The 27,767-nt window shown below is 32.6% G+C and overlaps 1 protein-coding gene across 1 annotated transcript in view; it reads right to left on the bottom strand.

The window, feature by feature from the left end:
* Positions 1 to 12,367: 12,367 nt before the first annotated feature.
* The window catches only part of LOC124354853 (low-density lipoprotein receptor-related protein 3-like), a 64,085-nt gene continuing 48,685 nt past the window's right edge, over positions 12,368 to 27,767 (bottom strand). The window contains exons 9-10 of the mRNA XM_046805612.1: positions 14,663 to 14,837; positions 12,368 to 14,307 (exon numbers count right to left, since the gene is read on the bottom strand). Of these exons, the coding sequence (XP_046661568.1) occupies positions 14,182 to 14,307; positions 14,663 to 14,837 (301 nt within the window). The 3' untranslated portion in view covers positions 12,368 to 14,181. The remainder of the gene's footprint in view (positions 14,308 to 14,662; positions 14,838 to 27,767) is intronic.

Genomic DNA, 27,767 nt, shown 5'->3' with positions numbered 1-27,767 from the left:
CACACACACAAAACACCCTTGCCACCAGAGACACTTGTTACAATCAATGTTATACCTTTTATACACCAATATTTCACATCAGGGTGTTATTGGAAGTGCAAAATACTTCTTAGATATCAGATCAAAAGATTCTAAACTCTCTACAAGTTTTATTATTACTTTAAATTAAATAGTACTGCCAATCAATAATTTACAATTCGTGGATAGTAACTGCTTGCAAATTAAGGCCTCTGCCATGGGAACTAAAATGGCACTATTAAACGCCAACTTATAGATTGGTCTAATCAAAGAAACTTTCCTATCCAAACAAAATCAGAAACCGACAGTTTTGGTTTAGATACATTAATGATATATTTTTAATTTGAAAACATGTTGAGAAAGCTCTCTATTAAGTCTTTGAAAGAACTTAACTAATTTTATGATTTTAAATTCGTCTGGAACATCTCCAAATCCATAATATTCGTAGGTGTAGAAATTGATTGAAAAGTTCTTTATATAAGAGAGGCTACCGTACAGAATTATTAAGAGACAAACCAGATATCCAAAAGAGACTGCAACAAATCCTAAATACGAAATAGATCAAACATTTATTACTTTTTACAGGCTTACATAAGATAACAAATATTATAAAACAGCATTAAAATGTCCTCCCACCACTGAAAATTTGTTCTCAAAATTAACAAAAGTAATATAAAAATATGTAACAAATCTAAAAAGATAAAATTATTGTAGCCCAAACTTCAAAGTTATCAGTTCAATAAAATTTCAAAATTAGACCACAAATGTAAACCTTGAAACAAAACCTCATTGTGGTACCTGTAATATCTAACCAGGACCAGCTTGTCAATTCAAAACAAAATTAAATGTACACAGTAAAGTTATCCCATAATTGGCAAGATGGATTGCAATTCAAAAATGTTATTGATCAAATGTCATACAACATTTGCCCTAAAGAATACATAGAGCAAACTAAAAATAACATCAAGGGTAAGATGACTGGCCATTGTTTTGACATAAATGATTATTGACATATGATAATGACATAATTATTTTTAACAAATTGTTTAACATTGTTCAGAACATAAAGAAAATTTTAAAGCTGTTACAAATCCTAAGCAATAAAAAAAGTAAAATTTTATTACTAAGAAAATTAATTCTTAAAGGATATAAATTACGTTCTTTAGAATTTATAAATAACTTATCTTGTTGAATGTATAGCCAGTTCAATATACTACTACGTCAAAACTTCAATATTTAATTTAAGTTAATTAATTACATGTATACATAATTTTAATAAATTTTTATACATATTTAATGAATTTATATGATTGGTTTTTCTTTTGATATTCGTTGGGGAAATGTGATTTTTTTATTTTTATTATTTAAAAAGTTGGTTTTGTTTTGTGTTGGTTTGTTTATCTTCTATTAATAGGTTATTCTGTTGGTATTTATCCAACTACAGCAAAAAACTACAGTGATCACTACTCTGAGAACCTATGATGACTAAACCACTAGTAATCGAAAGCATATGCCTTAAATAAGGTAACATTTATCCATTCCATTCTGTAGTAAAAATTATTTGATTGGTGTAGTTTCTATTCACTGCACTAATCAAATAAGTTTTAATTACATTAAAAAAAATACAAACAACAGAATAACCTATTAATAGAAGTTAAAATACTAAACAAGACCAAATATTTGATATAATAAAAATCACATTTCTTCGGCGAATACCATAAGAAAATAACAAGCCAGAAATTCAATCATGCCAACATGCCAAACAATGAACTCCTTTCCCCTCACATCAAAAGGGAAAGTGGCCTACCCCAGAGGTCAACCCGACTACAGCATATAACTGCAGTGCTCACCACTGTGTGACTTAATGATGACTGTATCATAAGCAATACATCATCCTTGTTGTAAATAAGGTAATGTTCATCCATTAATACCACAGTGAAAATTAATTTATACATTTAATATAATATACAGGGTGTCCCGTAACTCTCTGGGCAAGGGTATACAAGTTATTGCAAAGGTCGAGATAAACACATTTCACATATTTTCATAAAAAAATGGACCTCAGGAAAACAAGAAATTTCTATCTGAACTCATCAAAGTACTCAAGTAAATAATTGTTGGTCTTATCAACAGCTGAAAGAAATTTGTCTTGTCTTCGTTACTTGAAGACGTGGTTGTGGTCAACCATGACTCAAAGGAGATTGAATCAACTTGCTATCTTGTCTGTACACAAAGACATTGCCAGAAGTGTAGATGATTACTCAATCGCAAAAGAGTGTCTTTGCGATTAACAACAATTTTTGTTTGTTATTTATTTACTACTTTGTACATTTATTATACAGGGTGTATATTATGTCTGGAAACACCCAAATATATCCTTTAATAATTTAAATATAAATTTGAAACCTCTTACAATCGTGATAGAGATTGGGCATCTACTTTTTGGAAAAATGTTTTGTTATGTCACACCAACGGGGGACGTCCTGCCGAGGGTATCGTGAATATTCTTAATGGAAGCCTATACCTTGTGATACATAATTTTAAAGGTAATAGCTTACTGAATTGAATGCCACAAACCGCATCTCAAGGGAATTATTCTATCAGAAAATAGAGCATTTTTAGTATTGAAAATTTACTGATGTTCAACAATGTAATTTTAACATGGTTCTTGCCACAAAATGTGTTACACTAATTTTTTAGCATTTTTTTAAATGTTCAATTAAATAAAACAAAAATTTCATTTTAAGCTGGTTCTATTAGCACAAATTTGCCAGTTTTTATTACAGTACAATTATGGAAATACTTATGTTATTGATTTCTTATTACAAATAAAAAATAATGTATGCTGTTAGAAAAGTCTTACAACAAACGTTTTACCTGCATTTGGTGTCAAAGCAATTGTTCGAACTGTGTTCCTTCTACGGTTTGACAATGAGCCAATCTTGTGTAAAATGATTCGACAGAGTTGCCTAACATTTCTTCAGTTATCAAAGCAATCTCCTCTATAATCCTGTTTCTTAGGTCTTCCAAATTATGAGGCTTTCTTCTATAAACATTGGATTTTAAATGACCCCATAGGAAATAATCGATTGGTGACAAATCCGGAGATCTTGGAGGCCATTCGATTTCTCCTCTTCGGCCAATCCATTTATGAGGAAACCTTAAATCCAAATACTCTCTTACCTGTCTCCCATAATGGGGTGGAGCACCATCCTGCTGAAACCATACATTATCAAAGTATTCTCCTGATGCAATTTGAATAGCTGGGATTATTTCATTTTGGAGCATATTGTAGTAAAGTTCGGCATTTAAATTTCCATTGATGAAAAAGGGTCCAACAATTTAGTTACCTAAAATTCCACACCATACGTTCAGTTTTTGTGGTTGCTGTGAATGGGACTCAGTAATCCAATGTGGGTTTTCACTAGCCCAGTAACGGCAATTGTGCCTGTTAACATTGCCATTTAGGAAAAAAGTTGCCTCATCAGAAAATAGTATGTTGGTCAGAAAATCTCTATTGTCATCACATTTGCGCATCACAAGTTCACAAAACTCAACTCTTCTGTCGTAATCATCCTCACTTAACTGTTGGACTAAATGAACTTTAAATGGTTTGTATTTATTAATTTTCAAAATCTTACTCACAGACATAGGGTGCATATCATGTTGCTGTGCAGCTTTTCTGAGCGATGTATGTGGGTCTTCAATAAATGTTTGCAAAACATCTAGTGCATGTTCTTCATCTGTTGCAGATTGTATCCTACCCGACTTTGGCCGATTACGTACACTCCCTGTCATTTCAAAACGCTCAATAGTTTTTGATATTGTTGAAACACTTATGGGATTCCTTTCTGGGAAAGTGTCATTAAACAAATTACAAACTTCCCGATAAGATCTTTGACGATCGCCATATCCTCGCATCATCAACAGAGTAATTCGTTCTCTTTCAGACAATTCCATTAAAATGCCAAATAAAAACTGAACTACTGTAATTAGATAACTTGTTGACAGCAATGCTTCAGAGACACTGATTAACTCGACAGGAATGATATGACCTTTGTCCATTTGTAATTCCCAAGCTTAGACCTGTCTAGTGAAAGCTCCATGCTCAACAAACTGAAACCTGTAGACCAGATGATTAATAACACAATAATGTTTCTCATAGGCTAGTGACCTTTGTCTCTTTAAACCTTCCTGCTGACTGGAAAACACCAAGTACAGATTCATAAGTAATCAGAGAAAGTGACTCATAAGTTTTATTCATTGTAATAAAAACTGGTAAATTTGTACTAATGAAACCAGCTTAAAAATAAATTGTTTATTTTATTTTAATTGAACATTTAAAAAATGCTAAAAAATTAGTGTAACACATTTTGTGGCAAGAACCATGTTAAAATTACATTGTTGAACATCAGTAAATTTTCAATACTAAAAATGCTCTATTTTCTGATAGAATAATTCCTTTGAGATGCGGTTTGTGGCATTCAATTCAGTAAGCTATTACCTTTAAAATTATGTATCACAAGGTATAGGCTTCCATTAAGAATATTCACGATACCCTCGGCAGGACGTCCCCCGTTGGTGTGACATAACAAAACATTGTTCCAAAAAGTAGATGCCCAATCTCTATCACGATTGTAAGAGGTTTCAAATTTATATTTAAATTATTAAAGGATATATTTGGGTATTTCCAGACATAATATACACCCTGTATATTTGTTACTTTGTACATTTATTATATATTTGTTACATTTTACATTTATTATATAACTAGCTGACGCGGCGAACTTTGTTCCGCCTTAAAGGCAATATCACATGATCACATTTTTTACTTTTTAAATTAGGATAATTGTAAATAAAAAAAATATAATTATTCAATGATTCTTTATTTGCCATTTATTGTAGCACCTTGTGATAAACTACATTTTTTTGTTTTTTTATTAGGCGCGAAAACAAATAACGCAGAAGGTCTTCCGATCCATGAACATGCCACATATAATTGGCCATGGGAAAAACATGGATGTTCGAGATTAAGACCACAAACTTTCAACGATTGGCCTTGTGACTTATTTACAGTCATGGCAAATGCAAGACGGATCTGAAATTGAAGCCGTTTAAACTCAAATGGCATGTTGGTTGGGATCATCAATTTACTTACCACCAAACATGTTCCGTTGCACAGTTTTGGTTGGTTTAAGTTTCGAAGCATGATTACTACGGAACCAATCTTTTGTCGTAAATTGTGCAGTGGTAAGCCAGGTGCATCCAAGGAGTTTAAAAATTCAATTGGATAGTTGGTGGCATCATCTTAATTTGTTACACAGTCAACAGATTTGAAAGAATGCAGTGTACCAATGATCTCATTCTGAATGATGTAGTTTAAGTCATCTACATCTTTATTCTTAGCTGCCTAAATTGCTCGCTCACTCAACCATTCATTATTTTCGAGGTTAGTAATGATGTTTGGGAATACTTTGTTGATGAGTTCATCTTTCGATGAGACAAAGTTACAGGAATTCGGAGGAAATGAAATCAATCCGCTCGATTCGTCGACAGGTACTCGACCATTACCGATAGTCAGCAATCGCTCAGAGAAATCTTCAGCAGATGTATCGTTCAGCAATGCAATTCTCATGTTTGTTGTCATCTGAAGTTTCTTAACATATAATTAATCATTCTCTAATTTCAGGAGTATTTCCTGAAAAATTTAAATTAGCTTGTGTTATTCCTATTTTTAAAAAGGGTAATTTGGAAGATGTCAAGTGTTACAGACCTGTATCTTTACTTCCTGTATTTTCAAAAATTTTAGAAAAAGTAGTTTTTAATCAATTTTATAAATACCTAGAGTCTAATACTTGACAAAGAACAACATGGTTTTAGGTCCAACAAATCTACTATAACAGCCGCTGTTGAGTTTATAGAGTCGATTATTGAATCTGTCGATAAAGGTGAAAAAGTAATTGGAATCTTCTTAGATTTGTCAAGAGCCTTTGATAGCGTAGAACATAAGTTAGTGGATGTGCTTCAAAATCTAGGAGTGGAGAACACTGAGTTAACTTGGTTCAAATCATATCTATCACAAAGAAAACAATATGTTGAAATAGACCATTTCTTGGATAGTACAAAAATTAAGTATAAAGAAAAATATTCCTCTCACCTTTTAAAAGTACAATATGGAGTCCCACATGGATCGATTTTAGGTCTTTTATTATTCCTGTGCTACCTAAAAGGTTTACCTGGAGTAGAACAGGATATCAACAATAAGGTCTGTCTTTATGCAGATGATACTAATGTAATCGTAAATGCAGAAACTGAAGAATTAGTTGAATTTTCATCGTACATTGGCCTATCAGCAATAAAAGACTTTTTAAACAGTAAAAACCTTCTTTTAAACTCATCTAAATCTAGTTTTGTTTCCTTTTCAACAAAACAAGCAAAGAATAAAATCTTTCCTACAGTATTTGTGGACAATGAAATATAGGAGCAGGTGGAGGAAACAAAATTTCTAGGCTTGACTATAGACGAAAACTTAGCCTGGGATGAACATGTTAATCTTGTAATTCATAAAACGTCTAGTGGTCTTTACGCTTTAAGGAGCCTAGCCCATTTATGTAATATTGAAACTTTAAAAAAATTATATTATGCTGTAATCCATTCACATATTTCCTACAGAATTTGCATTTATGGATCAACAACAAAAAGAAATATGGACCAACTTTTAATGCAACAAAAAAGGGCACTAAGAATCATGTTTAATTTGAAGCAAACAGACTCTGTTAAACGTGTATTTTCAGAACTTAATATATTTACAGTTTACAGTTTGTACATTTACGAGTCAGTTAAATTTGTATTTCTCAATAAAAGAATTGCAATAGGTAATACATCCCATAGATATAACACTAGGTGACATAGATTGGTTGAACCTCATAAATTATTATTTTTTGAAAAAAACCCACTTTTAAAGAAAATAAATTTTTTGAATATTTACCCCAAATCATAAAAAAAGAGCAAAACCCTAATACCTTTTTAAATTTGATGAAAAAATTCTTAGCACACGCTGCTTTTTACTCTATAGAAGAGTTTATTACTCACAATAATTAAAATGTCAGCAATAAAATATGTTAGTTTGGTGGTAATAAAAAATTTTAATTAAGTATAAATGAGTGTGTAACTGCATTGTTCTGTCTTTAAATTGTTTAAAATTCTGTATTGTAGTAATAGTGTACTACTAAGAAAAAATAATAATATTTAGAAATAAGATAAAATATGACACTATTCTTGTATTTACTGTGCAAATATGAATAAAGATGATTGATTGATTGAACATAGCGCCATAGAGTCGATGATTTGAGGCAAGCGTTTGTTTCGTCGGCAGCAGTTGATCTGGGAATTACTGGCAATGTTTGGCAGAAATCGCCAGACAATAAAATCATTGCGCCTCCAAAACATCTCGAGTCATTATGTAGATCTTGCAATGTTCGGTTAAGTGCTTCCAATGCACGTTTATGCGCTATTGTGCATTCGTCCCAGATGATGATCTTTGATTCTGATAAAACTTTGGCCATAGCGGAGCGCTTTGTAATGTTGCATGTTGGTTCTTCAATAGATTGAAGATTTAATGGCAATTTTAATGCAGAATGTGCCGTACGACATCATTCTAGCAATGTGGAAGAAGCAACTGCAACTGCAATGTTGGATCTTGCACAAACAGTGGCTAAAACTACTGACATGAGGAATGTCTTACCAGTTCCACCAGGGGCATCCAGGATATATAAACCACCGTTTCCATTATCAATTGCCTTCATTAATGTATCATAAACTTCCTTTTGTTGGGGATTCATCTGAGGTACATTGTTTTGAACTACTAAATCTAATTCCTGGTGATCATATTCGTGGTCCCGTTCCAATTCTCGATTAAATGCGTCATTCATTTCACGATTTGGCGCTGGCATTCTTAACCTGACTAATAAACTACCACATGAGATAACACATCTCTTCGATCAAGAGCAAGGCCCGATTATGTATCTCCTCATTCATTTCAAGATCGAATTTCTTGAACTGACACGAATTTGATGTAAAATATCTTCTGCCATATTATCCTTGTATTTGTGCCACAGGTTAGGTGGGTTCGATGGAAAGCATGTCGAAATGATGATAGCAAATAATGTACGTATCTGACTTGGAGATGCAGAAATAATTGCTTTGAATTGTATTATCTGGGTAGTAAAGTCTATGCTTAACAGTGATTGCAGAAACAGTTGAAACAAAATTTACTGTTTCTCTTAAGCTTACTCTATGCTTTCAAACTATAAATGTAAAGAAATTTAAAAAGGTAATTAAATGATATCTTTATATATATATATTTCTTGTGTTCGTGTGTATGTGACTGAACTCCTAAACGACTGGACCGATTTTCATGAAATTTTGTGTGTGTGTTGAAGGGGATTGAGAATGGTTTAGATTCATGATTTGGTCCGATTTAAATAGTTTATTTAAATAATTTTTTATTTATAAATATTGTTGTTGATGTTAGAGTGTTTTATATTGGATCCGGCAGATTGAGCTGTGACATGTAATACAAAGTGAACTGATACTTTCAACTGAAGTTCATCAAAGAGGTAGAAACATTTGTTTACATTGAAATTTTAGTAACTATTAATTACTGTAAACTGCTTGATCAGTAGTGTAACGCAGATTGCAGAGACGAAGTTATTATCTATTTAAAATTTTGATTGTGCCAATGATCAATAATCCATCTAATGCCATGGAAATGCTATTTATACGCTGTTATAAAAACTACCTTATTAAATAAAGCTGTGAATGTTTGCACATAAAGTAATCAAATCTGGTTAGCTCCTTTAACATTGTGTCTGGCATTTTTACTGTAGTTATTGAAAAGCAAATGGGGATAACACACTCTTGCCCTTATACTAGAAGCATATACCCCTTCCCTTATACATATTTATTGATCGGTAAAAATATAAAAATCACTTCAAAATTTAATCTAAGTTGAATTCCGAAACCAACATATGAGACCATTGTTTTGGTTAGTGCAACAGCATAAATAAATTGTGGAACTGTAAATAGATTAGACTCGGGGTGAATTTAAACGACCAGAACAGACTCATATTGACCGCAGCAACTTTTTAGTTGGACGATACACTTTCGTCATTGGGATGAAAAGGCTAACTCTTATTGTTACTGAAATCGTTGAAGCACTTCAAAAAATTATCATGGAATGTTGGAGGAGATACGAATCTTATAAAAACTGTTTCACTTTATGACTTCAGGACCCCAAAACACTGTTCTTTAAACTTAAATGTAAAATGTATCAGGAGATTGGAGTAGCTTTGAGTGACTATTGATTATCTCAGGAGTGTTTATTACGTCATAGATAAATAAACATGAATATATTGTCAGAGTTTTCAACAGGAAAATGCGTGCGAAGCCGCAGGTAACTGCTAGTATACTAAATTTGAACAGGCTCTTTCACTTAATAACATGTTTGCTGCAATGCATTTCTTACAGGTATTTTCGTAACTTTTAGAGACCTGTGGGGCGGAATCCTGTGAACTTTTATGATATTTTAATACTTATTATCCTATTCCCGACAAAGACAATTCCAAACACACAAAAATCATCAAAATCGGTCCAACCGTTCTCGAATAGTGTAACTAACACGACTTTCTTTTATATATATATATATATATATATATTATTTGTGTATTTTGTTACCATTTAATACTTAGACAATGCACATATTTGCTATTGCTCATGTAATTAAAATGTTGATGAACAAATAAAAGTCTATAACTATGACTAACCCATGAAATTAGATTAGTTGTGGTATATTTTTCATAGAAAAAGTTTTATTGTATCTAGGAAAAAGCATTGATACTTGCACCATGTAAGTAGAAGAATATTGTCTGAACAATATGTCACAGGCCAGCAGAATTGTAATAAACGTTTAATTAGGTAGACCAATTAAAAAAAAAATCACCAATTACAACAGAAACATTAGGAAGCAATAATACTATTATTTCTATCATAAATAAAAGTACTTTATTAATTAAATCACAGTTTTAACATGTAGTTTTGTTTTAATACATAGTTGACATAGGGGTGTTTTCTTAAGTTGATATTCAAAATATCACAAATTACGAGAAAATACTTGCTATGACTAAAATATTTATATACATATGTTATATATATATAAACACAATAAAGATGCTAACTATAACACAGCATCTAAATAATTAAACATACTATTAAGTAAACAAAACAAAATTTTCTTTGGTTTTCATTTTGATAGTAAAACACTTAAAACTTAAGCTCCAATAACCAAATTTTGTATGTTTGTGCCATAAGGTTTCTTTGTACACATACATGTTATATAATGGGTATCATATTTCAAATATTAATAAAAATTACATATAATGTACACAATGTAGCCCACAAATAATTTTATAACATCTGCTAACATATTTGATCACTACCCCAGTACATGTAACATTAAATATTACTTCTGGGACAAGACTATAAAACACTGTTGCCAGTGTTAGTATTTTAAAGATATAAACTTATTCAAGATTCTCATCCCAAGTTCACTTGAAGGTATCTTAAAATCCTAAAATAATACTTCAGTTAGTTTTGCACCGTTCATATCTTTCAAATCTTCAGTGATGTACAAAAATATACCTGTGCAAAAAAGTTAGGAATTAACTAATCCTTTCAAAAAGTAGTTTTCTTCAATCTGGATTTATAACAGACATATTGTGTACTCAAGAGTTGTTCTAACATCCACAATTTTGAAAATTGTATAACCACGACTTTACCCAAGGTATCCTAGACACAAATTTATGCAAAGATAAATAATGGGATTTACACAAAATATTCACATAGGATTAGTCTTGAAAAATATGCTTGTAGATGCAATTAGTTTAAAAGTTTGTAGGTACATTGTTTCAATCATGGTATGCGTATGCTGTGAATTTAATTTAGAGTCATGAATACTAATATACTGCTATTAAATAGAAATAAACACTAAACAAAAAAGTTGTGCTCATGTATTATTATTGTTAGCAATGCTATAATATTAGATGTTCTACAGGATATGTAATACTTAACATTCATTTCACAAGAATAACTTTCCAGTTCAGCACTGCAAACACAAATAACTTGCAGTATTGTCTCACCATTACAAATAAGAAAGAGCTTAATACAAGATAATTTAATCTACTTTAACTCATAATGTGGAAATATTTCACAAGCAAGTGGCAAGAGTTTATTTATTCAAATTAACAACAAATTATAAACAGATTACTTGAACCATATAAAATCCTACTTGGTTTTTGTATGCTTTGATTTCTATTTTTCTCATTTTTTCAAAGATGAGATAGAATAAATACAAAAATGTCCAGTTCATTTGCTAAAAAATTAATTTAACACTAATTATACATTAATTAATTTTAATATAATGTATAGACTAAAATTCTTTTCCTTTGAAGACAATTTTGGTTTATGTACTATATGGTTTTAAAATTAGTATTGGTTTTATGATATTGTTTAAATAAATTTTCATCTAGTAAATCTTTTTAGTTTTTGACTACATAATACAAGTTTTACTTATTTATCTTATTCCAATTTAATAGGAAAACTTCTAAAATTTGTTCCATTAAACTTACACGAAACAAAGCTGGTAAAACCAACGAAGACAATTACATAACTATATATTTTTAAAAATCTGATTGAAGATAATTTAGTCAGAAATACCTGTTTTGCCAATGAATATATAGCAAGGTTGCTCTATTTGTTATTTATTCTTTTCCAGGTACATTCACAAATTTGTAAAAGTTGGTATTGCTCACACTTTAAAATACTTAATAATCTTAAATTCTATTATTATATACTGTTATTATATTATTAAAATTGACCAATTTTGAATCAATCAGATTTGTGCGTTTCTCTTCAACCAATTATATAATTTAAATCACCTGCTTAGTGTAAGTAAGTAATAAATAAATTTGATTGTACTTTGAATAACATATTAAAATTCAAATACAGAAACCTGTAAAACGTTTTAAAAATTATGCAACAAAACTGTGGTTAACTTTTGAGAAATATAATTTGCAAGATTTGCAAAAGTCACTATGAGACCAGAAAGTCAATAGTCGAATATTTATTTTAGCTCGTCCATTGCTGTTGTAGCTAATGACTGAGTAGGTCTTGCAATGTTATAATTTCGTTGTTTTAAAATTATTGAATATACAATGAAATGGTGAAAAAGGTGTTGATGGTGTTATAGAAATAGTATTCTATAACATACATAAGTAATAAGAAACAAAACCAGTTCAGTAACCGAATATACATTTTATGTCAAAGATATTTTATACACATCTCCATTTTGTATCATACACAATACACATTTAAAATCATATACCGCTTATCAGATCTCAACACTACTTTCCAATAGACACAACCTACTCAAACAAAATATATATATGTACAATCTTATTATTACAAAACAATATTACTGTAAGCATAGTGGCATTAACTTGCCTACATACAAGATACGCATTTGAAAAATGCGATATGCACTAGTTTACTTGGTAAAAAATTATACACACTATAAGACTTTGAAAAATAGAAAGACAGCATGATAAGGAAGGGTTCACTCCCTTACGAGCAAAACTCTAATGAAAGTCTTGAAGAACACCGAAGCTTATATGAAAAAACTATTTATTTAAGCAATTTAATATCACGTTGAATAATAGTATTTACTTGGAGCTGGCATGGCGTTAGTTAGGTTACTTTAAATCAGGGCAAACAAAAACTGCAGCCAATTGCAGATGGCTTTATGTCACTAGAGTGAACAGAAGAGTCCCCACTTACACAGATTATTTAGATGCTACGCCTTTATTTATTTTTATTGTTAAAACATGTTAGCTATTTTATTAACTACAACGCCTAATAGACAAGGGAAAGTACCCCAGCAATCGCCTGGTAGCAGGATTCAACTCGTTAATCATTACAACAATTCACTTGATTAATTTGTTGCTTCACATTCTAGGAGCTAGTATTTCAACAGTAAGCGTTTGAGAAAATTGGAAATGTTTTTAAAAGTGAGGTGGTACTGAGGAGGAATTTTATTTTTCTGTACCATAATTTTAAAGTTACACAAATGGGTTTTCTGATGCATAACAGTTTTCTTAAAACTGTTTCTTTTATTGAAAAGGGAGGAAAAATTACACAACAAAATGAGTACAAAATTTACAATTCCTGTTGAAATAATACTTTAGAGGTACTTTTGCTAAATTTACAGAAACACAAGGGAAGCTAATCTCTGCATTAAGAGACATAAGTATTAGATTTAGTCAATCACAATTACTTTAATTTGTTCAGGTATAAATAAAAATAAGGGCTACTTTGCGATTTTGCTATAACATAAATTAATAGACTTACTTTTAACATATATCAAAACACTAATTTTATAGATGAAATAATTTATTATCCTTGAGGAAATTAAATTAATTAATTTCACTTATATCAAAGTTAAGTAATTTTAAAAGATTGGAAATTAATTTCAAAAAATTATTGCCAATATTAGTGCTCATTACAGCAACTGTTACCTGGAGAGATAATTCTACTTACAACAGATCTCACTTATCCAAACTGTGCATCATTTTATTATTAATGATGGGGGGGGGAAGCGAATAATTTGATAGAGACCATGATATCAAGAAGATGATCATGATCACTGATTATTCTCTTTAAGATTAGAAAATGGTATTGTACCAATTATAAAATTCGTGGTATTTTATTTTTAGTTATTGTTGGAAAATATTATGCACACAGTGCTTATCCTGTTAAATGGTTCTTGAGAAAATTAAAATTGAAGTTTATAAAAAAAAAATGTTGGCTCATGCTGCGGGTCTTGTGGGCATATTTATGAACAAAAACAGTTGATGTACGAAATTAATTGCAATAGATTTCAAAAACCTGTTTCTTTTCCACAGTCAAACTAGAGTCAATACAGCTTAAAGCCTATACATTTGGAAACTTGCTGTTATCATGTCTGTGCTTATGTCCGTGGTGACTCTACTGTACCAACGATAACGCCAAGTGCCTTGAACCAAATTTAAGATAAGACTAGAAGTGTTTCTGCTACGAACTAAGCAGCAGGGTGTCATCAGTTCCAGAGAGGTAGGAGGATGTGATACTCCCACGGCTGGGGGAACTCTGGGAGGAACTGGCCTCACACTGCGGAGAATCTGGAGGCTTCAACACCACCTGCAACAAGTCACGTGTTTACATAATTTTGTTTTGTCCTATTTCTTGCAGAAAATTTGTGCTGAATTTTATTTTATTGATACGTCTTGAGCATATTACAGGTTTATTTTATTGTTGAAATAAAATATATGCATTTTGAAAAATACTCGGCAACTAGGATGTCTTAAAACTGTTATTCATGTATTTTGACAGTAAATGAATATAATTTTAACACATATAAAACATTTTACATTGTTTACTTAGTGTAGTAATTTTTAGCACTAAGAACATTCATCTTCTTGGTTGTACCATCTGAAATAAGGAATATTTCAGATGCCTGTATTTCTGAGAGATTAAAGGGTAATGCGGCAGGTACCTGTGGGGGTGGGACGGGCCTGAGCCGCTGTCTCCGCAACCGCCTGGGTCTACCAGCTGGCATACTCTGCAAATTGGCCTCGCTCTCACCGACAGCAACCGAGTACGCTGGTGGTGGTTCTCTGTGAAAGTAGTCATCGTCCACCAACGTTGGGAGTGAAACTGACGTGGACATCCTGCACAAGGCAGTAGTGCTCATTCCACAGATTACTAATACAGTGGAGCCTAAGTAACTATAATCCCACTAAAAGGGAATTTGTATAATTTTGTAACAAGATAACTGAGTATGACTATTTATAACAAAAAGATTTCAAGTACCACAAGTACACACACACACACACTTTTATAAAGTATATTTATATACTTATGTATAAAATAGAATAGAACAACCTTTACTGCAACATATTTATACAGAATAAAACAACTTGCCACATTCATGACTTAATAACTTTTAACCTTACTTCACAGCCATATTAATTGTGAGATCTCTAAACACAAAGATAAACTTAGAATTGTAATTATATATATTTTGTAATATTTTAAACTAATATCAACTTAATCATGCATTACAACATATTCAAGACTTTTAACAATAGAGCTCAAGTAAAAAATAAATATCAGCTGCCCCAACAAAGTCCAATTATAGGGAGGCCTGTTTACTGCAAGCATAACTATTTACATGCCAATCCATTCAGCAAAAATATAACATAAGTATAGAATATATTATATTCAACTATACCAAAGGATAAAAACTAAATATACAAGTAGAACAATGGGCAAAAAAATAAAAATTGTATATATGGTATATATATATATATATATATATATATATATATATATATATATATATATACATAATAAAAAAATCTGAACATTTTATGTTACAATATTGTAATAAAAATGATTTTAAATTGTCTGAATGTACACTGTAAAAATATTGATCAATAAAAGATAAAAATAGATGACTCAATATGACCAACTCAAGGGAAGGAAGCATCAGCCCTATGACAAAGTGACAGTCATCAGGTTCACTTGCACGCAAGCACGCACACGCGCGCACACACACACACACACACACAATACATACATTATTATATATAATATATACATTGTGTGTGTGTGTGTGTGTGTGTGTGTAAAGTGTATAATATATATATATATATATATATATATACTGTATAATTTCTAGACTGTTTATCGAAAATTGCTTTTTTAAAAAATGAATATCACTTTTACCCCCCTTCACTGTAGAGGGATGTGTCTCATGGTAAAACTTAACCTAAGCACAGTTCCCAATGGTTTAAGAGCTTGTGTGTTCTGAATTTCTTCCCCACTTTCCTGTTACCTCTCTATTTCAATTTGTTTAGCATGTCCTAGTTATTTTAGTTATAAATTGAAATTGAATACTAATTTAGACTCAATGTAATATTACCTATCCTGTTTTATTGTAACAGTGAATTAGTTAATTAAATAACCAATAATATTTTTATTTAAAAAGAAATTTTGTTGCTACAATGAAGTAGGTTTTATTTTGCTTTTTATACTAACCTAGCTATAAAATGTGTTATTACAAGCACACATAAAAATTACAGATACATATAATTTATTATATGTAGATATTGTTACAAAAGATATTAAAATGTATTACATAGTTCTGATTCGTTGTTGACCAATCCTTGAATTGATAGTTCAAATTGATTTCTTGGATAAAATAAAATGCATACTATTTTATGGTCCCACATTTGTTACATAAAATTGTTACACTTCAGTTTAAAAAATCATAATGTTTGCTATTTAGATTATTATTAAAGTCTTACACAGTGTGTACCAATTGATATTGTTTGATTTAAACAGGGATATTTTAAAAAATATGGTTTTGTTGTTCTGTTGATAGGTACCATCTTTAATATTTATTATTTACAAATTACTCACCTTTTATTCAATAATTTCTCCTGCTATGGTAGTTTCAATTGAAAATTTGTTGTAATAATGCTATAATCAATTACTATCAATTTAACTATGTTAATGAGCCCATAGCCTGCAACCTACACCATAAAATCATCTCAGTATCTTCTAGGTTGATAGTGTAAACATCCCGTAAGTGTTCTCCCACAAACATCCTTGTGCATGCGCAGACAGCTAGTAAACACCAGTGTAACCAATCACAACTAGAGTTTATCAACACGCCCTTATTTGGCACTTGTTTAGATACACGACAGGCAGACTTTCAGTCACTTAACTTACACATCTCCTTTCACTTTCAAATATTATTTTCAGTGACAATTCAAATTATTTTAGCTTAATTTAAACAATCTAGAACTATTATACTCTGTGATCCCCTAGTTTATAAAAGTGTACTATGTATAAAGTGAGTTAATGTTACTTATTACTAATATTAAACATCATCATTTTATAGTTGTTCACTTAGGTCATTACTGGAGCTAAACAAATAAACAAGAATAAAATCAGAAAACTCTTGAAAATGAGTTTTGAAGTATGACTGGTTGTTACAGAATGACAATGTCAATATTAATTCTGCATGTTGTAACTAATACTTTTAGTGCTATAGCAAATTTAAAAATATTAAACGGATTTGTATTTAATAATTGGCTAGCATTAGACAGTTGTTATCAGTCCGCCGACCAGTACGGGCCTCTTTTATCAGTAGCACGTGTCTGAAATCGTACACGCTGTGCCTGCTCAGTCTGGATTCTGTGTCTAGAAATTAATATAATTTGATATATATATTATAATTAATCTACGTCATTGCGATATATCCGGGAAGTGCGGAAAGTGTAATTTGGATATTCCTGCGAATGAAATCATCGCAAAATGTGTTGAGTGTTCTGCAATATTTCATCCCGGTTGCACGCGCTTCGGTACTAGTCAAGCTGGATGACCTGGAGAAAAGCCACAAGGATATAATTTGTGCGCTGTGACGGACTAGAGCGTGACAGGGACGGGATGCGGGAGGAGCTGCGGAACCTACAGCAGAAAATGAACGACAGCGAGCAACACACTCAGTGCGCGAACCTGGAAATTCTGGGCATCCCTTTGACTCCAGGGGAAGACATTTACATGTGTTTGGAGCATATATCAAAAGTTATTAGTGTCTCTTTCTCCAAGAAAGACATTTCTTTAGCTCATCGGCTTCGATTATATTCGAGGAAGCATGCTCATCCTCCAATTGTAGTCCAGTTCGTGCCTCGTATGGTGCGGGAGTCTTGGTTGGCAGCGGCGAGGCACAAGAAAGGAATCAACACCACGGAGATCTCACCCACCTTTGCTCACACCTGGCAATGTCTATATCAATGAGCAGCTCATTCCACACAATAAGGCGTTGCCGGGCCAGGCCAGGAGGCTGGTCAGGGCAAAGAAGATCCAATTCGCCGGTTTCTTCAATGGGAAAATCATAATAAAGCCTACTGAGAACACGAACAGCATCCGCGTTCTGCACATGGAGGACTTGGACCAGTGTGATTCGTGATACACCACAAACTAGACCGGTATGGTAAAATATAACTTGTATTAATATTTGTTTTATTAATAAATTATCCAGACGGAATAGTTTCTTTTCTAATTATACTGTAGATTTAAAATAGATAAATATTCTATATCACAAACATAAAGTGCTATGATGTATTTAATATTTCTTCTTAACACGTTAGCTGCCACGTCGGGCCAAATGGACCGACGCTCTACTACGTCTTTAAGAGATTGCACGTCGGGTAAAGTGGCCCGACAGCATAACAATGACGGTACCCGCCATTTTGATTACCTTCGTGCCTGTGCTGCACCCTGACGACTCTAACTGAAACTGATTGAACTATGAAGAGTTCTGCTATTAATAGAACGTTGTTTGTTGTGTTTATTTTCGTTATTAGTGATATGAATGAGATTGCTATATTGGACATTTTCGTCGGGCCACATTGCCCGACGGGTATTTTTATAAGTGTTAGAATATAAAATAATAAGGTTTTAGCCTTATTATTGCTACGCTACCAGGAAGAATAAAATATATGATTTGTTATTTTACAGTAAAAAGAGATTTATTTCACAAGTTTCACAAAAAGTAAATGTAGTAAATAAAAAGTTGTATCTTATTTATTTTAATATTTTTTGCTTTCCTTACTATTCTAATAATTCAATCTTATAAGTAAAGAAAAATAAGTAAATACAAAATTACCCTATACAAAAGATGAATGAAGATATACTATTTGTGTATAATTTTGAAGCATTTTTCACACAAAAATGGTTTTTCTGGACATTCACTGCAAAACGTAGTTACTTGTGTCAAATTTCTTGCTACCTTACATCCTTTTTCCTCTGATACATTTTTGTAGCACAACTTGCACACCTTTCTTTGTCGGCGTTTTTTACTCCTCCACCAACAAAATCAGATGACGTCAGGTAGTGGTGCCCTGTAGTGGTCACATTTGGAATGCGTGGCTCTTCCTGCACGTTCATCAAGGAACAGGCCAATTCCTCTCTGAACTTGGTGATAGAGACTAAGTTTTGTTTATTTTTATTATGAGATGTAGTGTGGTTAAGAAAATTATTGTAGGCCAACCAACTATTTACCACTGCAGTTCCAAGAAGAAGTTCTTCAGCTAGTTTGTGGAACCAACGCATTGTCTTCCGTACTGCAGTGTTGTATGATGACATTTGATCGGATACGTCTATCCCAACCTTCGCCTTATTGTAGTCAACGATGACTAATGGCTTCATTACATTTGGCCCTCCAACTTTTTTTTGGTCAAGGACGACGTACTCTGGCCTATGGAATGTGGAAAGCATGTGTACCTCCCTTTTGTCTTTCTACTTGGTAACAACTACACCATCTTTATTTTCGGAACAAACCATTTCACCTTTACAAAGTTTTTGTTTTAAAAGGTTTTTTGGTAGGCCTTTACGGCTTTTTCTCACGGTACCAGCAAGATGTGTTTTGTTTGACAACAAAGCATCAGCCAATTCTACTGATGTATAGTAGTTGTCCGTATATAATTTGTGGCCTTTATTTAAAAAGTTTGTCATGAGTTCCAGTACCACTTTAGTCGCAACAGATCTGTCTTTTGTCACTTCTACAGTACCTTTCCCCATGTATACTTTTACTGCATAAGTATAACCCGTTTTATCACACAGCTTGAATATTTTTATCCCATACTTGTGGGCCTTTCCGGGAATATATTGCCGGAAACCTAGTCTACCACGAAACGGCACCATAGTTTCATCAATAACTAAATCTTGCTCTGCTACTTTCAAAGTGAAGAATAAATTGTTTAGTGCTAGAAGCAGAGGTTTTATTTTACCAATTCGCCCATCTCTTTTGAGGTTTTCATTACTGTTAAAATGCCAGAAACGTAAGAGTAACTGAAACCTGTTTCTACTCATTATTTTTCGGGCAACTGAGAATTTATACAAAGGATTTTTTGACCAATAATCACTGATTCTTAGAAGTCCTACTAAACCCATATATAAAAGAAGGCCAATAAATTGTTTCATTTCCCCATGATTGGTATTTTTCCAGTCTTTTAGCCTACTCTTACGACTTAGTCGCAGCTTTGATTTACTTCATTTGCATTATGATTAGTTTCAACAACCATAAGTTCAACTATTTCATCTGTCAAGTAATGACGAAAAAAATCTATTGGTTTTCTGTTGTTCGGTAAACAAAAATTAAATTTTGTTGTCTGAGTGAACTGAAACGTTTTCTGCTTACCCTCAAACATTTCCCAGCCCAAATCATTGTCCTTGGCGTTTGTAGAAATCAAGGAAGTACCTGTGATATCTGTAACTGTTCCATTAGCATCAGTAGAATTAAGTTCCACGTTTGATTCTTGATTGTCATCAGAGTAATATTCTGAATCAGTACCAGGAATAAAGTCTAGGTCGCTATCAGTGTCATCCGGTATATCACTAACCACCATTGACTCCACACTGTCATCATCACTTATTTCGGCAAACAAATCACCCGGGGAAGACGGATTCTCAATCATACGTTCGATTTCATCCGTAAGAAGATTATCGCCACTCATTTTTACCGATCAGTAGTATACACGCACACAACTATCGAAACATTACTTATAAAAAACACAATGTAGGATTCCAGTAACAAAACGCGTCAATTGGCACTCAGCTAGGAGGAAAAGGCGGGTTAGAAGTAAGCTGATGCAATTGCAGACAGAGAACTAAAGCGCGGGAATTATTCAGGCTGCACATCAACAAAATGAAATATCCCTGAATCAGGCGTCGGGCGTATAGGCCCGACGGCAAATGATTTATGTAATATATCGCCTTGTAAAAAGCTCTGTCGGGCCAATGTGCACGACGCTTTATAAACATAATAAATATACATAAATCATAAAATCATGTTTATTAGTAACCAAAGAAGAGAAAAATAACAAAAGGTTATAACAATTTATCTTTTAAAAATTTGGCGCTTTAGTGCTAAAACGTATTTTTCGGGGTTGGCAGCTAACGTGTTAAAACTTTGTTTCTTTATAATTTCATATTTCTTATTTAGTTTTTTCATATACTATGCTGTTCGAATTAATTGGGACAAATGAAAAAAACCAATTTTTTCCTAAAACATTAGTTTTTAATCATTAGATACCTTATTTAGATTGAACAATCAATACATTAGTATGAAGTATGTCCTCCTTTAGCAGAAATGACCTCACCTACACGTCTTGGCATTGACTCCACTAGTTTAGCACACATGTTCTTGACTTCATCATCGTGAAACCAAACTTGTATAGCACTTGTTATCATTTTTTCTTTTGTAGTGCAATCCATCTTAGCTAAACGTTTCTTGAGAATATGCCATAAGTTCTCAATCGGATTTAGGTCGGGTGAGTTACCAGGCCAATCAAGCACTTTTACTTTGTTTTCCCCGCATAAAAGTCTTGACCAATTTTGAATTGTGGCAAGGGGCTAAGTCATGTTGAAATGTTCCATCAAATGTTTCCATAAATGGAACTATCCGACTGCGTAGTATGTCGATGTATTTGGCTGAATTCATCATCCCATTGATGGGAACTAAGCTCCCAGTACCATTTGTGGTAAAAAAACCCCAAAACATCTGTTTAGAAGGATGTTTAACAGTCTGTTGGATATGACCTTCTCGCAAAGGTTCACCTTCACTCCGCCTAACAACACTTGATAGATATCCCTGCACAAATAAATGTGATTCATCACTGAAAATAACTTTTTTCCAGTCATCTACAGTCCATGATCGGTATTTCTTAGCCCATACTAAACGTTTTTGCATCATTTTCTTAGTAAGAAATTGTTTTTTTCTTCGGTTTTCTTGCCTTTCGACCAACTTCCAGAAGTCTTTTCCTTACAGTTGAAGTACTCACTTCAATACCAGAATCCAACAAATCCCTTCGAAGGTCTGTGCTTGTCTTTCTTGGATTTATTTTGCTATTTCTTATTAGAATTTTGTCAGTTCTTGGAGTTGTTTTACGTTTGCGCCCACATTTTCCTTTTCTTTTTGGAGACAATGATCCGGAATCTTGATATGTTTTTAAAATTCTGGAAACACTAGATTTTCCCACACCAACTGCTGTAGCTATATCTCTCACAGTCATAGACGTGTGTTCATTAAGAGCAACAACTTTAGCACGCTTCCTAGGTGTTATATCCATCTTTGAAGAAGCACGTAATAAACGGAACACAGTACCACAACCACCGACCGCCACAAAGAAAGGCTCACAACTGAAGGAATGACACTCCAAAACCAGTCAAACAAGTTTTTTACAGTCAAGGTCAACCCAGCACACTACTTCTATGCAGTTATAACCGGTTTGAAGCGGTCTGGGACATCACCAGTTTATCACAAACTAACAAAGACCAGAAAAACATGTTTGTCCCAATTAATTCGAACAGCATAGTACTTACCGAATTGCGGCGTACAATAATTTTTAGTTGATATAAAATGTTTATATATTTATCAAAAAATAATATTTTATTTACAAACAATTTTATTTTTTCCTTTTTTATTAATATTTCAATTTCTTATGTTATTTTGAATGGAATTATGCGAATATTATTTAAGGCCAGATATCTGTATCAAGGTATCTGTTACCTTCAATTCCATTCATATTTCAATTAATTTTTTTATATTTATATTTACGTTTATATTTATAAAGAAAAATAATATTGGATAAGTAAATACTTTATTTTAAATTAGTGATTCATACTATTCAAATACTTATTTTACCTTACATCTGTATTGTGACCGAAATGTATTATGTGGTTTTTTTTTTAATTTATGGGGTTTTAAATTCTCTGCTTAGATAGCAAGTTCTATTTCCAAATTGATGTAATGGCATAATATTTAGTTGAAGAATGCTTAGTATACTGTACAAGTATGTCAACGTATTTTTTATTGAGTAAATGTAAGAGTAAAATAGATGTTTTAATAAGTCATTAACTTAGATTTAATATTTGGAAATTTTGGGCATCCCTTTGACTCCAGGGGAAGACATTTACATGTGTTTGGAGCATATATCAAAAGTTATTAGTGTCTCTTTCTCCAAGAAAGACATTTCTTTAGCTCATCGGCTTCGATTATATTCGAGGAAGCATGCTCATCCTCCAATTGTAGTCCAGTCCGTGCCTCGTATGATGCGGGAGTCTTGGTTGGCAGCGGCGAGGCACAAGAAAGGGATCAACACCACGGAGATCTCACCCACCTTTGCTCACACCTGGCAATGTCTACATCAATGAGCAGCTCATTCCACACAATAAGGCGTTGCCGGGCCAGGCCAGGAGGCTGGTCAGGGCAAAGAAGATCCAATTCGCCGGTTTCTTCAATGGGAAAATCATAATAAAGCCTACTGAGAACACCGACAGCATCCGCGTCCTGCACATGGAGGACTTGGACCGGTGTATCAAGGTATCTGTTACCTTCAATTCCATTCATATTTCAATTAGTTTTTTTATATTTATATTTACGTTTATATTTATAAAGAAAAATAATATTGGATAAGTAAATACTTTATTTTAAATTAGTGATTCATACTATTCAAATACTTATTTTACCTTACATCTGTATTGTGACCGAAATGTATTATGTGGTTTTTTTTTTAATTTATGGGGTTTTAAATTCTCTGCTTAGATAGCAAGTTTTATTTCCAAATTGATGTATTGGCTTAATATTTAGTTGAAGAATGCTTAGTATACTGTACAAGTATGTCAACGTATTTTTTATTGAGTAAATGTAAGAGTAAAATAGATGTTTTAATAAGTCATTAACTTAGATTTAATATAGTATTAAATTGAAAAAATATATTCCAAATTTTTTAAGTAGATGATATAGTATTCGCCAATTAATGTTATTTTATTGTCACCTTATCTACTCATTGCTGCTTCATATATTACTTTCAATAACATAATATTTCATTTTAATGTTAATTAAATTTTTGTTCTTTAATATAGCTATATTTAAAATATTCTAATAAACACATTTCACTTAATCAAAAAAATTGCTTTATTCAAAAATATGATTAACTTTTTATAATGTAAAATGTAATAATTAGTATTAATGTTAATGCTAGTTTGTGTGTATATATGTATGTATTAACATAAAATATAGTGTACATAGATCTGTGGTCTTGTAGATAATGCTACAAATTATATTAACACATTGGAGTCTGGCTCGCTATTTGCTGTTTTTATAACCCGGTCTGCATAAATTAATTGGTTTTCAGATTTTTCTTTTAGAAAACTGTTAAATATTATGTATAAGATATTATATTTTCTTGAAAGTTCTATCTTTCCTCTTTAAAATGATATGTAAAACTGTATTCCTATAAAATCTAATTAATTTTTTTTAAAAATTTCAAAACTTACATTTTTTTAAGAAAAATAAAAACTCCCGCATGTTTTGTGTTACTTGAAAACTAACTTTTGAATAAATAAAACAAGTAATTTCATTATTTTTAAAGGCATTTACTATATACATATTTACAAATAATTATTTCAATTGCCAAAAAAATTTCAAATGCTAAAAAAATTATTGTTGTCGTAGACAGACTGACGACGCGCCAGGCCACGTCAGTGGATAAACAAAAGCCTCAAGCGGGTATGACGTAGTAGCGCCTAGCGGAATTTTTCTGAACTAACCATTAAAGCTGGCTTTCTAATGCAGCAGACGGCACTCGAATATCACTCGAGCAACTCCGTATATCAATCGGCAAAGCTGTGCTCGAGTCACGCTAGAGTGCCGGCCGGGGATTTAAACACCTGCGCTCGCGTCTGGCTCGAGCGTAGACTCGAATGTGTTAAAAGCCTATTTATGACTGGGCGGGCGGGCTGTGCATGGGTTTGTGCAACTGGCTTCATTGGAAGGTGATGATGATAATGATGTCTATTTAAATTTATCTTGTCTGGAGCTAGATTCATTCAAGGAATGTGTTAACTTTAATAATAGTAGTGGTAACAGTTTAAACATTTTCCATGTAACATAAGAAGTTTTTGAAGAATTTTGATCAGTTAATTTTATATTTGAATAGCATATTTTAACAATTAGATTTAATAGTTCTGTCGGAGTGTTGGTTGAAAGGGGGTGAGGAAAGGGTGGGGATTCAAGGTTCTGAACTTATAGCTACTGAGAAACAACGGGATCAAAATGACGGACTAATTATTTTAGTTAACGACCAATTATCAGTTACTACCACTCAGATAACATTAGGTGACGTTTACGGCCTCAGACTGGACTTTACCTTATTAAATAAACAGTATAATATTCTTGCTGTGTATAGAACCTTTGATAGTGACTTGAACTTATTTATAGACGAATTAGAACACTTTTACGAAGACGTAGAATGTTCCAAAATATGTATTTTTCTTGGTGACATAAATTTTGACTTATTAAGAACTACAGAACATAAGGACAGATATTTAAACTGTTTAGAGGGTGCTGGACTTAAGCAATGTATTGACAAACCTACTAGAGTAACTGACGATCGTGTTTCCTGCCTGGACCATATTTTTGTAAGACATTTTAACATGGATCATGTGAGAACAGCTGTGGTCCACACTGACATTACCGATCACTACAGTATTGGCCTGACTATCTCGGTGTCACGAGACATTACTACCACTGACTCTGACAAGGCGACTCGTTATTACATCGACTACGCTCTTCTCACCGACAGCCTGGCACGTGTCGACTGGGCTCCCGTGTTGGGTTGCGCTGATGTTTACTCCTGTTCCGAGCAATTTATAAATATAGTTTGCAACACTATGTCTACAGCTAAAAGAGAAATCTCTAACTTAAAAAATAACTAAAAAAAGAACCATCAGACTTAAAAAATTAAAATCTTGGATAACTTCGGCATTAATTAAATTAATTAGGCGCAGAGATAAACTTAGCAAATCTGTAAAAAAACAACCTTTTAATTTACAATTAAAAACGGATTAAAGGAATCTCAGACAACAGCTCGGTAGCTCTATAAAGCGAGCAAAAAGAGATTATTATCGCAATAAATTCGATAGGTCAAAAAATTATCCCAAACTATTCTGGTCGGTAATAAATGAGCTAAGTGGAAAAATTAACAAGAGTTCTTCCTTTCCTATAAAAAAACATCTGCCAGCGGTTTCTGATATTACTTTGATGTAATACAGAAATCTGCAAACAGCTTCAATTCTTTTTTTGCAAACGTGGGGCAGGAGTTGGCGGATGCAATCGATTCGGGTGGGGTGCCGATTGTGATTGATGCTGACTATAGACTAGACTGTGAGTTTACCCTGAACACTGTGACTGAAGTGGACGTTGTACGTCACGTGAACGCACTGCGGGGGGGGGGGAGGGGGCTCTGCGCCCGGCTTTGATGGTGTCTCTGCTTATGTTCTCAAGGCAAATATTCAGTTCCTTATTAAACTCTTGTGCCATTTAGTTAATCTTAGTATTTTATTGGGTGTCTTTCCTAATACTTTTAAAATGGCTAAAGTGTTTCCTTTATATAAATCAGATGAATTTACCAATAAAAGTAACTTTAGACCGATTTCCTTACTCAGTGTATTTTCCAAGATATTAGAGTGAATAATTAAAGAACAATTAGTATCCTATCTTAATCAAAACAATATCTTGAGTGGGTGTCAGTATGGGTTCAGAAGCGATAAAAATGTAAACAATGTCCTATTTCATTTAAATAAAGAAATAAATGCTTCTATTTCAAGAGGTGATCGCTCAATGCTTGTTTTTCTAGATCTCAAGAAAGCTTTTGACTCGGTAAAGGACAAACTAATTAACAAATTAGAAGCTATTGGAGTTCGTGGAAGCCCCCTTGCGTGGTTCTGAAGCTACCTTAGTAATAGATTTCAATTTGTTTCTGTCTGCGGGGTGGCTAGTGATCCATTGTCAGTGGACTATGGAGTTGTTCAAGGAAGTACTCTCAGACCAATTTTATTCTTAATTTACATTAATAACATTTCGAAAATAAATTTAAACGGTAAACTTTTTTTTATTTGCAGATGACACTTTAATTTTTGTAAACGGTAATAACTGGTTAGAAGTGCAAAGGAAAGCTCAGAGTGACCTCATGACGTTAAAGAAATGGTTTGATCAAAACGTATTAACGCTTAATATTTTAAAAACAAAATTCTTGCCAATATCTCTTCGCTCTATTTGTGACTACCATTTGAAAAATTTGACAATTCATAGCTGTGGAAATTATCTGAATAATTCATGTAGATGTGAAAGCATAGATAAAACAATAGCTTAAAAATATCTTGGAGTTATTTTTGATAATAGGATGACATGGTCATATCATACAGATTACTTAGTTAAAAAATTACGTCGATTAATTTTTGCTTTCAGACAGCTGAGCGATGTTCTTAATGCAAGTGAGATAAATCTGATGTACTATGCTTACATTCAGTCTATGGTATCATTTGGAAATATCGCTTGGGGGGGAGCTAGTAAAAGAACTCTAAATAGCCTGTTTTTATGCCAGAAACAGTTGCTAAAACTTGCTTTTCACAAAAACCGTCGTTATCCTACTGACACCCTATTTCAAGAATTATCAATCCTTACAGTTCGTCAGTTATTTATAAAATCTCTCATGGTTCACATCTTCTCACACTTTCACTCTATC

This window comes from Homalodisca vitripennis, chromosome 2 (genome assembly GCF_021130785.1).
Source record: "Homalodisca vitripennis isolate AUS2020 chromosome 2, UT_GWSS_2.1, whole genome shotgun sequence".
Taxonomy (NCBI): domain Eukaryota; kingdom Metazoa; phylum Arthropoda; class Insecta; order Hemiptera; family Cicadellidae; genus Homalodisca; species Homalodisca vitripennis.
This window is presented reverse-complemented; position numbering and strand designations above follow the sequence as displayed.